This window comes from Sarcophilus harrisii, chromosome 6, assembly GCF_902635505.1.
Source record: "Sarcophilus harrisii chromosome 6, mSarHar1.11, whole genome shotgun sequence".
NCBI classification, from domain to species: Eukaryota; Metazoa; Chordata; class Mammalia; order Dasyuromorphia; family Dasyuridae; genus Sarcophilus; species Sarcophilus harrisii.
Genome location: NC_045431.1, coordinates 106,979,130 through 106,996,079, shown reverse-complemented (window position 1 = coordinate 106,996,079; position 16,950 = coordinate 106,979,130). Strand labels below are relative to the sequence as shown.

General features: G+C 37.7%; 1 protein-coding gene across 1 annotated transcript in view; it reads left to right on the top strand.

Annotated features, from left to right (window-relative positions):
* Positions 1 to 4,056: 4,056 nt before the first annotated feature.
* GPM6A (glycoprotein M6A) overlaps positions 4,057 to 16,950 on the top strand; it is a 483,660-nt gene continuing 470,766 nt past the window's right edge. Inside the window, exon 1 of the mRNA XM_012552097.3 lies at positions 4,057 to 4,219. Coding sequence (XP_012407551.2) covers positions 4,216 to 4,219 — 4 coding nt within the window. The 5' untranslated portion in view covers positions 4,057 to 4,215. The remainder of the gene's footprint in view (positions 4,220 to 16,950) is intronic.

The following is a 16,950-nucleotide window of genomic DNA, read 5'->3' as shown; positions in this document are numbered from 1 at the left end:
AAGTAGACACTGTGGAGCACTTAAGCATCGAACATCAAGGTCATCCATTGCATCCCAGGTCATTGCCAGGTGTTCTAACTTTTTGCCACTGGATTTGGATGATTTTAAAAGAGAAGGTGAGTCTGACAACTTTGTGTAACTCTGCTTTGCTTAAAACCAATTCATGCATGAAACAAGATTTCATCCTGTGATGTTATTAGTCCTCTTTGAAAAGTAAGGATGACAAACAACAACATATGTTAATTCATTTGATTCTCACAATAACTCTACGAGGGAGTTATTGCAGGGTTTTTTTTTTTCCTGAGACAATTGGGGTTGTAACTTGCCTAGGGTCACACAACCAGGAAGTGTTAAGTGTATGAGACCAGATTTTCACTCAGATCCTCCTGACTTCAGGGCTGGTGCTCTATCCACTGTGCCATCTAGTTGCCTTTATTGCAGGTATTTTTATAAAAAAAAAAAAACAAACAAAAAACTGTACAGATGAAGAAACTGAGAGTCAGGAAGAATAGATGACTTTCCCATGGTTATATGGATAGTAAGTATAAGTGGAAAAATTAAAACCCAGGTCTCTCCTGACTCCAAAATAGATCACAGTTTTAGAAATGGGACCTTAGAGGTCATTGCTCAGAGGTTATGCCAAATAAAGAGGTTATCTTTATTTTATAGATAAAGAGAAAGTAAGGAGGAGAAGTGACCTGGTGAAGCCATATACAAAAGCAAGGGAGCACAGTACTCTAATGTTTGATTAACCTAGTTATGAAGGCAAGAATTCACTATTCAAAGAATTCTTGGGAAAATTGGATAGCAATCTGACAGAAATTAGATGTAGATCAACATCTCACACCATCAGGTATAATTAAATTCTAAATAGCTGCATTTTTAGACATAAAGGGTAAAATCATAAGAGAATTAGAGGAGCATTGGGGAGGGGAACACATATCAAATCTACAGATAGAAAAGAATTTATGACCAAATGAAAGACAGAGACACAGAGAGACAGAGACTGAGAGACAGAGACAGAGAGACAGAGAGACACACATAGATTCAGAGACAGAGAGAGAAAAACACAGAGGAAAAGAGGTTCATGAGAGATAAAATGGGTAATTTTGATTATGATGAAATTTAAAAAGGTTTTACAGAAACTTTTCTCTAAAATTAGAAGAGAACTAGGAAATCGGGAAAATATGTTTGCAGCAAGTTTCTATGATAAAGTTCTAATTTCAAAGATATATAGAAAAGTGATTCAATTTTATTAGAACAAGAACCATCCTCCAATTGATAGTCAAAGAATATGGATAGGCAGTTTTTTAGAAGACATAAAAATGTTCTAATAATTAGAAAGGTGAAAAATAAAAATAAAGCAATTCTGAGAAATCACCTCACACATTATACATTTATGTAGCATTTTAAGATTTGCAGAAATGAGGTAATATATATATTACCTCATTTAATTTTAATTAATATTTATATAGCCTTTTAAGATCTTGCAAACTTTATAAAGGACAAAAAAAAGAAGGTTTGTGGGGAAAACAGATAAATTATTAATGTACTGTTGGTGGGACTGTGAACTAGTCTACACATTCTGGAGAGTAATTTGGAACTATGCCCCCAAATCTATTAAACTGTGTATTCCCTTTGATCCAGTGTTACCAATTACTAGTTGTTGTTGTTGTTGTTTTTTTGCCTAGGTGAAAGAAACCATTCTCTGTCCCATTTCTTACCTAGCCTTAATCAACTAATTAAGCATTGTTTCAATCAAACCAGGACCAGTTAAAGACTTAGCTTAAAAAGACCAAGATCTTCCATGGCATCCAGGGCTATCTTCAGTGCTTTTGATCCATATCTTGCATTGGACCCAGTAGGCTCTGGAGGAAAAAGTGAGGCTGGTGACTTCCTCACTTAAATTCAATACCCTTCCCTGTCATGGTATCACCTCTCTGATATTATAGTCCTCTTTGAGAAGGAAGAACAAATAACATCTATCACTGGTTTTATATCTCAAAGAGATCAATGAAATATGAAAATATGAATAGAATCCATGTGCACAAAAATATTTATAGCATTTTTTTTTTGTGATAGCAAAGATTTGGAAACTAAGAGGATGCATTTCAATTAGAGAATGACTGAACAAGTTGTAATATATGAATGTGATGGAATAATACCTTATTCCATCATATTCATAAATTACAACTTTATCATATATAGTCTCATTCAAAACTGTAAGAAATGATAAAGGAGATAACTTCAAAGGAACTTTGAAGACATGTATGAACTGATGCAAAATGAAGTGAGTACATACAGAAGAACAATTTTGCAATAAAAATATTGTTAAAGACAGATAAGTTTGAAAGATTTAGGATCTCTGATCAATGTAATGACCAACCACAATTCTAGAGATATGATGAAACATTCTACCCATCTCTAGATAGAGAAGTGAAAGAAATTGAAGTACACACACACGTACACACACACACACACACACACACACACACATGACACGCCTGATGTGTGAATTAATTTTGTTTGACTAAATCTGTTTTTAATAGATTTCATTTAATCTTGTTTTCTCAATGAGGGAGGGGGAAGGACATCACTTAGAGTTGAAAATAAAATAAAAATTTTAAGTGACTTGGTCACTTTCTCATACTCATTAAGGTAGGATTTGAACCTAGATTTTTTATGTCCAGAATGAATCTTTCGATTGTCATGCTATCTATCCCCATATTCTTTTAATTGTGTACATACTATGAAACATTACATATTTTGCACATGCATTTTTACTACCCGTTACAATGAACACCCTTTTTGTGCAGTTCTTATCTAATATTGAATTTCCCAATTACTCACTGTTCTGTGCAGCCCTGCTCTTGAATATATTGGAAGCATGGACTTCCATATTTTCTTTTATGAAGGGAGGAAATTGGACCAGATAATTTTTAAGATGTGTTTTAATCCTAATATTTTATCATCCGAAGGACTGATGTCCTAGTTCTGCTGCTGACTGACAATGGAAATTGTTTTTCTAAGTCCATCACCAGAGTGCATTATGCTTCCAAACAAGATGTCAATTGAGGGGAGTATCTGTGAGTTTTAGCTTTCCATTAAGAATTGTCAAGAAAACCAAATGTTAACTCTCTCAGAGATTAGGGAAACAGGACTGTCCACCAGATGCCAGTTCTACTTGTTTTCCCTTGCTCCAAATCCAAATCATTGGATCCAGAGATCCAAATCTATTGGATTACTCTAATAATCACAAATTTAGAGCACTTTAGTTCAAGGCATCACCAGGAAAGTTTTTTGCTAATTGTTACTTATAATGAATAAAAATATTAATAGGGCACATTAAATGGGACATGTCTGATCCAGAGGCAGTTCATTCTCACCCATCACCCAAAGGCTGGATGACCACTTACCCTTTATGGTTTTACATATCTAGAAGTGGAAGTGTTTTCGGAGGTATTGGAGTCCAGTCCCCTCACCTTACAGATGAGGAAACTGAGGCCCAATGATTTACCCAGGATCACCTGGGTAACAGAGCTTGGAAACCAAGTTCTCTGACTGGAGAATCAGTTCTGCATGTCACTTTTGTAGTTTTGCGGTGAATTGGGTAGCCTAAGAAATCCCTTCCAAATCTGAAATTCTATAGGAAAAAAGAAATAGGGGGAAGGGCCTCAAGTCCAAATGGGAACAGTATTCCCAAATGCCACAGCTCTGAAGCCACCACACTCAGACTAGTTGATCCATGATTTTTTCCTGACATCTCAGCCACAACTGGGTGAAAACTTTCTTAGTTGGTTACATTGATTTCCTGGTGTATGAGAGAGAAGGAATGTGTATGAGTGTAGCGAGTCTGGATTTAGAGGGACTAGCATAGGGGAGAAATTAGGTGGGTAGGGGGGAGCTAGCGGGGGGGGGGGGGGGGAGGAGTGCACGGGGGAGGAAAGAGGAATTACGGGGCGGGGGGTTACTCTAGTGAAGCAAGGCAGGTGCAAAAGGAGGAGGGGTTTTGTGTGCCCGCCTTTAGTTGACTGACGCCAGAGGGAAATCTCCACTGGGAGGGGAGAGGGGTGTGAGGGTCAGTAGCAAACCCGAGAGCTTGTGTTCCTGGGGAGGGGAGAGCAGCTGGCCTCTCACAAACTTCAGTCCGCCGCTGCAGCCTGACAATCACATGCTTCAGAGCCCAAGGAGGGAAGGACAGAAAGACTTCGAGCCATGGGTGAGTGGGGGCTTCCGGGGCTCATTGTCCCCGGAGCACGGCGGCGTTCCTGGAATCGATCGCCTTGGGAATTGGGGGATCCTGGGGCCGGAGGAGAGAAAACGGAGCCTCCTTCTTGACCGAGTCCTGCTTGGCCGCCGCCCACTCGTTGCTTCCCTCTGGGTCTTTCCCTGCGACGATGGGAAGCACCGGTGCGGGAGTAGAGAGGCAGGGTTGTTGGGGTGGTCTGGAGGCGCCAACGCCCCTCTCCTTTCCAAAGGCTCTCGCCTCGTTCATGGGAGACTAGAGCAGTCAGATAATAAAGGGGTCCCCGTTGGATGGAGCAATGCACAGAGTGAGCGGCTCAAGCTGTGTGAAGGGGAGGGTGGGAGGATACACCTGGCGGATCGGTTTTATGGTGGGTAGGTAGCTGGCGAGGGGGCCAAAAGGCGAGATCCAGAAGATCCCTTGGGATCAGAAAGAGAACTGGGATCCAGTTCCCTTTTTTTACCTAGCCGGAAAAGACTTTCATAGCCCAGCTAATATAAAGGAGAAGTCTGATGGAAACTCCATCAAACTTATAGTTTATGGGAAGTCAACTTGTATGTTTGACGGTGTTGGGGGGAGAGGGGGAGGGCAGAGGGCATTTCTGGTCCCAGTCCAACTGGAGCACCGTGGACCTGAAGGTTTGCAATGTGAGTCAAGGGGAAGCAGATCTATTTCTACAAACTTTGGAAATTTCAAATGGTGGAAGAAGCTATGTTCCATATCTTACTCTGGTGACTGCTGGGGATGTCGCCCCGCTATAGTTTGAGTCCCGTTTTCATTGCCTGAATGGGGAAAAGAGAAAGAGAAAAAATTATTTGAACCTAGAAGGAGAAGGTGGTGTCCAAGAGAAAATGTCTGTGTGTTGGGGGTGGGAGAGGGGTGGGAGGGTGGGGGGAAAGAAGAGCCGGGAAAAGGAGGGAGTTGCATAGGGAAAAGTATTTGGCTTAACCCGTCCAGAATTTCCGGAGTTTATAGCAGCCAGGTTTCGGGTCCAAGTGATGAGACTTGAATCCAGGTCTCCTGGCTTCTTGTCCAACGCCATCATCACTACATCTTATCTGAGAAACGCAGAGTCCTTTAAACACAACAGACTTCTTGGAGGCTTTTCCTCTGCTACAGTGGGACACACATCTTGTAAATTTTGGCAGGATTCACTCTTGTTAGTCATAGGAGTAGAAGGAAAAGGTCTCTGAAAAGCAAACCAAAAATATTTGTTAATTGAATGTGGTGTATACGAATTGTGAGTACTGCGAGAATTGGGGCAATGTAGGTTCATCACAATAAATGTCCTCATTTAACTGGTACCACTACAAGTAATGTGCACAGGATTGAGAATCACAGGATTGAGAATCAGGTCAGTATGCAGGGATTTGGTATTAATGGGGCCCCAGAAATGGTTATAGAACGCACCAGGGCAATTGACTGACAGAACTGTCAATCAGCACCAACAGCAGTGGTTTTCAGTGGTTGTTATTCCAAGATTAGCTGACCCTTTGATGATTATCATCAATCATAGGAACTTCAGGAATGTTGGAGGACAGGGAAGATTCTCCTTATCCAACTCTTCTACTGACTTCACTCAAGATGGTCTTGAATAGCTAGAATGTCTTCTTTTCAAGTAACTGGAAGCAGGTGGTAGAGCTTTACCAATGGATGAGGTTAAATGTTAGGCAGTTGGGGGCATGGTGTATACAGACAGAATTGGGAATTATGAACATCTAAGTCTGAATTTTGCTTCAGACCCTCAATAGATGTGTGATCCTGGACAAGGCACTTAACCTCTTCCAGGCTCAGTTTCCTCATATGTAAAAAGGAGATCAAAAGAGAGTCATTGTGAGGATCAAACAAGAGAAAATAAATAAAGCACTTTGCAAGGCTTATATATACATATATATACACATATATAAGTAATAATAATAGCACATTATATATATGTGTGTGTATTATATATAATGTTGTGCCATTATTATTACCTTTTGTCCATCTTTATACATTTTAATGAACATCCTTTAGCAACTTCTCTAGTTCAGTCATTTTCGATTGTGTCGACTTGATCCCATATGGAGTTTTCTTGGCAATGATAGTAGTTTGTCATTTCTTTCTCCAGCTTATTTTCCAGATGAGGAAATTGAGACAAAGACGGTTAAGTGGTTTGTCCAGGCTCACACAGCTTCCAGAGTCTTCCTGACTCTAGACTGGTGCTCTATCCACCGATCCCCTTCGCTGCTATACTTCTGGAGATCCTAGGACAAATGGCCATTGGTCCTATTATCCTGGGGTAGTGGAAGAAGAGAAATGAAATTTAACAACTGAAGTCAGCATGATCGTCCTGAGTGTAGTTCCTGTCACTTCTGGATGCCTCGAAGTGTCATCACTATGTGTGTCCTGCACTTGTTCTTTTGTTTGCCACACAGAATTCTCCTGTCCCAAAAGCATTAGCAGTGAAGTTAGAACCAGTTGAAGGCCATGCCTCCCTCCCACCCCAACTCCTTTGCCCTAAACCTAAAATGAGTGGGAGCCTGCTTGGCAATGGCTGATATAAGAAAACAAGAATGAAACACATGCATGGCCTTGGAGCAGAGGCAGCAGTAATAGAATGGGTAGAATTAGAGCAGGAATAATAGTAAACATAGCTACCATTTATATGGTTTTTAGTGGTTTGCAAATTATTTTACATATGTTAGTTCAACTAGTCATCACAACAACATGTAAATTAGGTACCAATATCAGTTCCATTTTACAGGTGATGAAAAAGGCTGAGAATTAAGTGATTTGCCCAGATCCACTCAGCTAGTTTTGAGGAACGAGATAGGGTGTGAATTTGAATCAAGGCTACTTGATAAAGCAGCTGAATGAATGAGCCTAGATTTATAGCAGCTGTTATTAGGAGCCAGTAAGTGTGTTACTTTTTAAGTACTACAATACCATAAAAACACTTTTTCACTTGCCATCTCTTTCTTTCAAAGGACCTTTCAAAACCTCTAAGTCAGCAAAAAAATAAGGTAGGGTGCTTTGTTACATTTAGAAAGATTTCCACTAAGAGAAAAGACAGTGCTACAAGCAAATAGGGAAAAGCCGAGTTGATTGCATTAAGAGAGAACCATACAGGGAGTACAAAAAACCTTTCATGGACAATCAATGTCAGTAAGCAGGAAGCCATCTTAAACTGGCGGTGTTACAAATGAAATTGATCTTTTAAAGGAAGTCAGCATTACTGAGACCAATATGGCTGTCCAATCCTGTTTGCCTTGTCTCTGAAGCACAAGTGGAGCAAATTCTTTGTCTCTGTTGCCTGGTGGAGAAATGGGGGTGTTAGGGTTAATGGAACATTGTGACTAAAAGAGTAATCATGTATTTTATACACAGGCCCTCCACAAAACTGTGAAATAGGTGAAGTGAGTTTTAGATGGGAGTAGGGGCATGGAGCCAAGGAAGAATACAAAAGCATGGCATGGAATCTTGAGACTAGTGCCAGGAAGACTAAACCCCAGAATGAGTTGAGGTTTGTGAAACTTGCCAAATTCAACAAAAAGTGTTTTTGAAGTTTTTTTTTTTTTTTTTTTTTTTGGAGGGGAGGGAAGTGGGGGTAAAGCAAGAAGAAGATGAGGAGACAGGCCTCTTGATTAAGATGGATCAGGGTAATTCTAATGGGCAAATTGAGCCTACTTAGCTGCTACTTTGCTGATCTGTCTCCTTTAGTTAGGAGAGTAGATGATAGTTTAGTGGAAAGATCAGGGACTGATTGGAATCAGAGGACCCAAGTTCAATTGCTGGCTCTGCTACTTAATTACTGTGTGACATTGAGCAAAGACCAATCCTTGCCTCTTTGGGCCTCAGCTCTTCACGTAAAATATGAGATGTGAACTTCCAAATTCTAAATCTATCACTCAATATCCAGACTGGGAAAGGGAATAAAAACACATGGCAAATAGAAAATGTGTAGCAAAGATAGATGTTTATACATAAAAAGAGCACGTGGTAACTCTAAATGATAGAATCTAAGTGACCAGGCAGATAAATAGATAAAGATCTATTGCAGGCTGATATTTCTACAGAGCAATCACATTGGAACTTCTGTACCAAATGAACTGGTTAGTTGGGCAATACAACTCCTTCCCTCTCTCCCTTACCATCTTCTTTCCTTCACTCCCTCCTCATATTATTTCCTTCTGCTAAAAAGAAAATACCATTTTTTTTTGGATTGCTGAAATATTCCAAGATAAGAAAGACTTCTTTCTTTTCTTTCTTTCTTTCTTTCTTTCTTTCTTTTTTTTTTAATAGCTTTTCATTTACATGTTATATGCATGGGTAATTTTACAGCATTGACAATTGCCAAACCTTTTGTTCCAATTTTTCCTTTCCTTCTTCCCATCCCTTCCCCCAGATGGCAGGATGACCAATACATGCTCAATATATTAGAGTATAAATTAAATACAAAATAAGTATACATGTCCAAACCGTTATTTTGCTGTACAAAAAGAATCGGACTCCAGAATATTGTACAGTTAGCCTGTGAAGGAAATAAAAAATGCAGGAGGGCAAAAATATAGGGATTGGGAATTCGATGTAATGGTTCTTAGTCATCTCCCAGAGGTCTTTGGCTGGGTGTAGCTGGTTCAGTTCATTACTGCTCCATTAGGACTGATTTGGTTCATCTTATTGCTGAAGATGGCCATGTCCATCAGAATTGATCATCATATAGTATTGTTGTTGAAGTATATAATGATCTCCTGACCCTGCTCATTTCACTCAGCATCAGTTCGTGTAAGTCTCTCCAGCCCTTTATGAAATCATCCTGTTGGTCATTTCTTACCGAACAATAATAGTCCATAACATTCATATACCACAATTTATTCAGCCATTCTACAATTGAGGGGCATCCACTCAGTTTCCAGTTTTGGCCACTACAAAGAGGGCTGCTACAAACAGTCTTGCACATACAGGTCCCTTTCCCTTCTTTAAGATCACTTTGGGATATAAGCCCAGTAGTAACACTGCTGGGTCAAAGGGTATGCACAGTTTGATAACTTTTTGAGCATAGTTCCAAATTGCTCTCCAGAATGGCTGAATGTATTCACAATTCCACCAACAATGTATTAGTGTCCCTGTTTTTCCATATCCCCTCCAACATTCCGCATTATTTTTCCCTGTCATTCTAGCCAGTCTGACAAGTGTGTAGTGATATCTCAGAGTTGTCTTAATTTGCATTTCTCTGATTAATAATGACTTGGAGCATCTTTTCATATGGCTATAGTTTCAATTTCTTCATCTGAGAATTGTCTGTTCATATCCTTTGACCATTTATCAATTGGAGAATGGCTTGATTTTTTATAAATTAGAGTCAATTCTCTATATATTTTGGAAATGAGGCCTTTATCAGAACCTTTGACTGCAAAAATGTTTTCCCAGTTTATTGCTTCCCTTCTAATCTTGTCTGTATTAGTTTTGTTTGTACAAAAATTTGATATAATCAAAATTTTCTATTTTGTGATCAGTAATGATCTCTAGTTCTTCTTTGGTCATAAATTCCTTCCTCTTCTACAGGTCTGAGAGGTAAACTATCCTGTTTTCCTCTAATTTATTTTGACCTTATCTTGGTGTACAGTGTTAAATGCGGGTCAATGCCTAGTTTCTGCCATACTAGTTTCCACTTTTCCCAGCAGTTTTTATCAAACAGTGAGTTCTTATCCCAAAAGCTGGGGTCTTTGGGTTTGTCAAATACTAGAATATCAAGGTTATTGACTGTTTTGTCCTTTGAACCTAACCTATTCCACTGATCAACTAATCAGTTTCTTAGACAATACCAAATAGTTTTGGTGACCACTGCTTTATAATATAATTTTAGATCTGGTACAGCTAGGCCACTTTTTTTTGATTTTTTTTAAGACTTCTTTCTTAAGGACCATTCTTTAAACCCAAATCACTCTGCCTCTCATTGACTGGCCAACATAGATCCCAGGTCAAGTCCATTTGGTCATTGTTTGGATCCTGATAGGCACAGAGTGAATGTATTTACAAATTATTTCTGCTTTGATCAGAAATCTGAGGGTCATGTCTTCTCTGTTTGGATATTTTGTTTTTTGAGTCTGTTTTTGTGTCTCATTTCTTTCTTATCTAGCCTTAATCACTGAATGGATTTTTTTTTTTACCTTTACTTTTATCTCTGTCAAGGTCAAGATCTTAGCTAGCATCCAGGGCCATCTCCAATTGACCTGATCTTTATCTTGTCACTGGATCCAGATGGCTATGGAGGAGACTGAGGCTAATGATTTTGCAAAGCTCACCTTCACTTAAATTCAACTCACTTGCATGTCATGACCTCCTACTATCATGGCCCTCTGAGAACAAAAGACCAACAACAGTTGAACTTCTTTATATAGCTTTGATATTCTTGGACCATCAATTTAGAGTTTTAAGACATTCAGTTCAACCCCTCCACAGATTTAGTAAAATATCAGTCAGTCAAAACAAATGAAATATTTTGTGGCAACCTAGTTCAAGTTTTTCCTTTTTTCCCCTCAGTAACTGATAACTTCTCAAATGCTATTTGTACTTAATTACTTTCCATTAGGAATTCTGCTTATTTAATAGCAGAACAAATGTGAATTAATTTATTATATTCCTTAGCATAAGACCCACTTAAAAAAACACCCTCAAATAATTTTTTTTTAAAGTAACTTAATTTACTGGCTTTAACTTATGTATTAGAGGCAATTCTTATTTACATTTGACCCCCTTTTTCTGTTGTACAAAGCTCTATTTTAGGCAATTGGGGGAAGGGGAAGGGTTTGAAAAGGAAAACGAAGCTAAATTAAATGAATTTAACTCTAAGCACAGAATTAGCTTGGCACCAGCATCTTAGCTGAATTTTTTTGGGGCACTGTGAAGCATGTTAATTCTCTTCTTTTGTTTCAAGCAGTTTGATTTTGAGGTCAGCTTAGTTTCAGATACTAAGGGGACATAGAAATATGGCTCAACATGGTGCAACTGCTTTACTGAAATTTCAAAAGGACCATCAAAGAAAAGCCAAGCCCTAAAACATTTAATGCCAAACTTGAATATATTTCACTAACAGAAATAATGCCAGAGATAAATAGAAAATCAGACAATTCAGAATTATTTCAATATAAGTGCTTCTGAGCTCCTTTCTGTGTATCACACGGAAAGAAACCATCTTCCTCCTACCTTTATTCTTTCTGTTTAACCTCAAATAAGCCAATGCTCATATGTTTTACCTGTCTTGTCCTTGAAAAATGTCACTTTGCTGGTTTTGCAAGATTTATTATGCTCTGGATAGCCTCTGCTTCCTTAGGGCTTTGTCATTTGACTTTAAAACCAATACATTACACATGGGTGTTTCCTCCTTAACTTAAAGGCCCCTGTTTAGCCTTTCCAGTTTATCTCAGAAGGGTAAATTTTCATCTGGCTTCCTATTGGAATTTATGCAGGGACTAAAACTAATGATGGCACACTAGATTCATTTTGGGATCAGGACTACTTATTAAGATTCAACACAAATGAAAACAAACAAACAACTATGTAGGGGGAAGGCAGGGGGGAGAAGAGGAGCCTGTTCAGATATCATTTCATGGGGAAATAAATGTTCTTTTGTAGATGTCATTTGGACTTTATGGCCATTGAGTTTTGCAATTATGTGATCTGAAAATTTGCATAAAATAGAAAGCTAACAAAAATTATAGGTTTTTAAAACTGGATTTAAGCATTATTCAGATTAGAGTAAATATAAATTTACTTTTTCTGGATTATGGGAGATGAAGGAATAGTGATTCAATACTGGATATTTTTATGCTCTTCTAATAGAAAAATGTGAAACATTGACTTAAGGAATCTATATAAATAAACTGGGGAATATAACACAACATTTTTGCCCCTTCGATTTAGATGTCTACAATCAAGTCAACAAATATTTATTTACCACCTACTATGTGTCAGGCACCTTACTGAGTGTTGGGGATACAAAGAAGAGCAAAAACAGTCTCTTCTCTCAAGAACAGTCTAAGGGGGAAGGCAATATGCAACCAACTATGAATAAATAGGATATAGACAAGCTAAATTAAAGATAATCTCAGAAAGAAAGGACTTCAATATTTAAGAATCCCAGAATTCGAATTGAGAAGGAATTTTGTAGTGATGTTGTTGCCCATATCAAAGAAGGTTCTCCTCATTTGTAATCTTGAGATAACAGAGTCAACAACAACAATAATAAAATAACAGCTGATGTTTTTGTGTTGTTTTTAAGATTTGCAAAGTACTTTAGTCCAGTATTTCATGTGACTCTCGCATGAATCCTGTGAAGGATTTCTTACTATTCTCCCCATTTTACAGAAGAGAAAACTGAGAAGGGGAGAAATTAAGTGACTTGCCCTAGTTCTCACAGATAGTAAATGTCTTTAGCTCTAGATTCATGAATCTGCCTTTCTACTACTACTGAAGCAAGATTTGAATCCAACCCATCTTGAAGCGACTTGCCCTAGCTTACACAGATGGTAAATGTCTTTAGCTCTAGATTCATGAATCTGCTTTTTACTGCTGAGGCAAGATTTAAATCCAATCCTTCCTGACTTTAGAATCAGTACTCTATCCATTTTATCTACTAATTAAAAATAATAATATTAATAGTTAACATTTATGTACCCAATGGCAGTGCACAGTAGGTCCTTGTCATAGAGATTCTGAGTTAGTTTCTGGGCAAAGGTCCAGCATTTTGATGTACTTTACTTTCAGGACATTGAAAAATAGTTTGCCATCAAATGATGTACTGCCTTGTCAGCATAGTAGAATGCATGGAGCAGATAGAATTTTACTGCCAGGTGATTATATTTTATCTCAGTCAGTACAAGAAAGAACTGAAAGGAGCATGGAACTTGGTGGGGGTGACGAAGAATGAAGGCAAAAAAGATCATCAGTGGTTCCAGTAAGGCACCAGGAAAAGCAGAGCAAATGGAAGTTGAGTGAAAGATTGATGGTATAAGAGTGACTTAATGCAAAGCTCAGTGAGAAGTATAATGTATAAGAGCATGGTCTTTTCATTTTTTTTTTAATATTTCTATCATGTAGGCAGTGCCTCAAACTTACTACTTATTTAATAGAAGCTTTATGAGAGCAGGAGCTATTCTTTTTTTTTTTTGTCTTTGTGCCTCTGATGCATGACACTTCTTTATGGTTTATAAATGCTTGTTGATTCATTAATAGGTATTTGTGGAATTATAAATAAGGATTACATATGTAGGAAGGAGGAAGTGAGTGTCAGGGAGAAAAAAATAGACAGATGGACACAGAGAGAAGGAGGAAAGCAGAGATCTACCCTACCATTTTGCCTAGATCCAAGCATCCAACTTCTCCCTTCTCTAGATTTCTTTCCCAACAAACTGTAGCCAGTAATACCTGTTCTCAGTATTTCTCATTTGGCACCTCAGGTATCTGGCAGCCTCTCTTAGGATTCCTTTCCCTCATCTCTACTTTATTTTTCCCTTTTCAGCTGGATAATGGTTACTTCTGATTCACTCTAAAGCATTAGTTTTTGTCTTCCTTCCTTCCTTCTGAACACTCTTCTGGGAGAGGGCAGAACTTCCCTTTCCGTTCAGTGCTGGCTAACTTCTGGCAGACATGGGGACTCCCAATAGAACTGAATCTGAAAGAACTGTGTAGCTAAAAGGTGAGGATGAAATCTGGAACAGTCCTGGTGAATTGATGTCAGAGAAAACATACACAGACTTAATTGCACTAACTGGGCACTTTAGTTTACCAGGATAGACACAATAATGTAATAGTGAGACTTTGACACATACTTTTTTTGTTGTCGGGGGTAAGATGTTTGATTTTCAATGTTGCAGATGACTAAGTTTCAGAAGCATTGCAGACTGGCATCAGTGAAGGCAAAGTCTTCATGAAGAGTTCTGTATACCAGTGAAATAACAAATCTGGGCCAAAAGATCCAGTTAAAAATGAAATGTGGATATACTACGGGTAAATATTCTACCTCATGGAACTGAGAGATATAATTTCAAGTATTTATTGCTGTGGAATTCAAGTAGGGGAATTATGCCCTCAATACACTTTACATTCAATTAATTTAATTTTAGGATATTAAACAACCAGCACTGATACTTCAAGCTAATTAATGTTCCCTCCTATTAGGTGCATTATCACTAAGATATTACTAATTGTAATGAAAATGAAAAATGACAAATTTTTATACTAAGATGACTTTTTTATTAGATTAACAGCATTTATATCTTCATGATCCTTCCTTGCAAGTTTCCTAAGTTTTCCCAGGTAGCTTTCCAAAGTTAGATTGGTGGAGTGCACAGCAGCTAGTTTACATACAAACTTTAGTCTCATTATTTCAATTTTGTCCTTTGCTAATAGACAATATAACTCCTGATCAGCTTTCTATTGTTGGACATGCTGTGGGCTTGGGTAAAGAAAGACTTGCTATCTGGTAGACTATTGTCCTATATGTTGGCATATTTCCCTGGATTTGTTGTTTTGGAGATGTTAGTTTTTAAAGAGGAAAAAAAAATCACATCAAATATTCAGAAGAGAAATATTGACAGAACATTGCTCATACATATTATTTCTGGAGATGAAAATATATAATTTCATAGTAAAACCCCCTTATTATTAGACTAAGGGTAAAACTTTTACCTTAACGTAAAATTAAAATAAATAAGGATAATGCTAATACATTGGTAGAGCCAAGGATAGATTCAACTATTTTGGACAACTTGAAATCATATAAGATTATTTACAACTATTGACCCAGCAATCCTACTGCTCTGCATATGTTTCAAAGAAGTCAAGAACCAAAACAAACCTCCAAAATGTACAAAAATACTCATAGCAGCACTTTTTTGTCCTGTTAGGGCACAGAACTTGGAATCCAAAAGTCTTGGGTTTATCTCCTCATTCAGACACTTTTAGCTGTGGGATCTAGGGAAAATCACTCCTTCTCTGCTTCAGCTTCCTCATCTGTAAAATGAGAATTTGGATTCAATGTCTTGTAAAGTCCCTTTTAGCTTTAAAACTAGAAGACTATTGTCATTTGATTAGTTAATGATTGGACAAGCTATGGAATATAAAACAACGTATTATGCATTAAAAATGATGGGATGGAGACTAGACCTGTGATCTCATTAATATATGGGTGAGAAGATCCTGTCCAGCAGTATAGGTTGGCATATTATTTGAAATGTGTAGTCTTACAGGATTTTTTAGGGCACTGAGAGATTAAGTATCTTGCCTCTAAAATCATATAGCTAGTATGGGTCTGTGGTGAAACTTGAACCCAAGTCTTGCTAGGCTATAAACAACTTTCTCTATACATTAAACTTCTTCAGGTGAAGAAGATGATGAATAAAAAATTCAGAGAAATGTGAGATTTATCTGAGCAGATGCAGAATGAAATAAACAGAATTGAAAGAATAATGTAAATGAAAAGATCATGAACTCTAAACAAATGAGGAGTTCTTAGTGGTTCTAGAGAACAGGTAATAAAACATATCTCCTTTTTCTCAGTAAAAGGATGCAGATTATGTAGGTGAAGCCTTGCATTTGTTACCAAATCAGCTGTTTTTACTTGGTAGTTTTTCTTTGCTGAAAGGAAGGGTATGATTCTGGAGTAGGGAATGAAAAAAATAGTGATGTAACAATGAGGAAGGAAAATCAATTTAAAAAAGTAAAAAAAAAAGTGGCCACTAAAATGTGTCCTGTAGTTGCTGTTTGTCCTTCCTTCTCAAAGAACACCATGACATCAGGGAGATAAGGTCATGACATGCAGGTGAATTGGATTTAAGTGAGAGAAGGCTAGACAAGGTCACCAGCCTCTTTGTCTCCTCCAGAGCCACCTGGATCCAGTGGCAAGATTTTGAGTGTCCTGGCCTTCATCATTTCCAGGATGCTACTACAACAGAGAATGAATGGGATGAAGGAATGAAGGGTTTTAAATGTCTAACTGAGGATTTTGTATTTGATCCTAGAGTGTAACAGGAAATTAGTAAATGTATGTGTGTGTGTGTTTAAGCTTGTTTTTAGCCATGCTAAGAAAGACTCTTCAAGGTCTTTATCTACTCATGGTATTCCTTTGCGTGGTCAGCAGCTGATTTGTTTGTGGAAGAAGTAGAAGGTCTTTCACCAGGTCCAGTTTAATCCAACAACCTGTAAGCTCATCTATCTCCAAAGAAATGTTTATGGATTATAACATCAATTTATCTTCTACAAAGAAATAAATAATGCTTATTTATTAATTACAAAGGGAAAGACAAATTGAAATAAAGGAAGAAGATTCTATGTAAGGAGGAAAAAAAATCAACCCAAGTGTTTGTCAGACTAAGTGTATAGATCATGGATAATTGTTTCCTTAGATCTAACTGAATTAAGGAGCATTCAAAGTAGTGCTCATTAGTACTACCACTGAGTTTTATTCATTTAACCACAATTAACCTAATGGACTTTCCTTTATGTGACAGATGTGTCCTGAGGTATGGTGATTCAGAGTTCAGCCAAGAACTGAGTATTTTGTTCTGTTTTTTAACTACTTAAGAGAGGTACCTATGTGGGTTTTTTGCAGTATTTCATTGTGTAATTACTAAGTCAGTCTTGCTAGGAGATGTATATGCTTGGATCTGCTATGAATGCAGAATAAAATAATAGCAAAATATATTTGTCTTTATTTTACTTTTAAT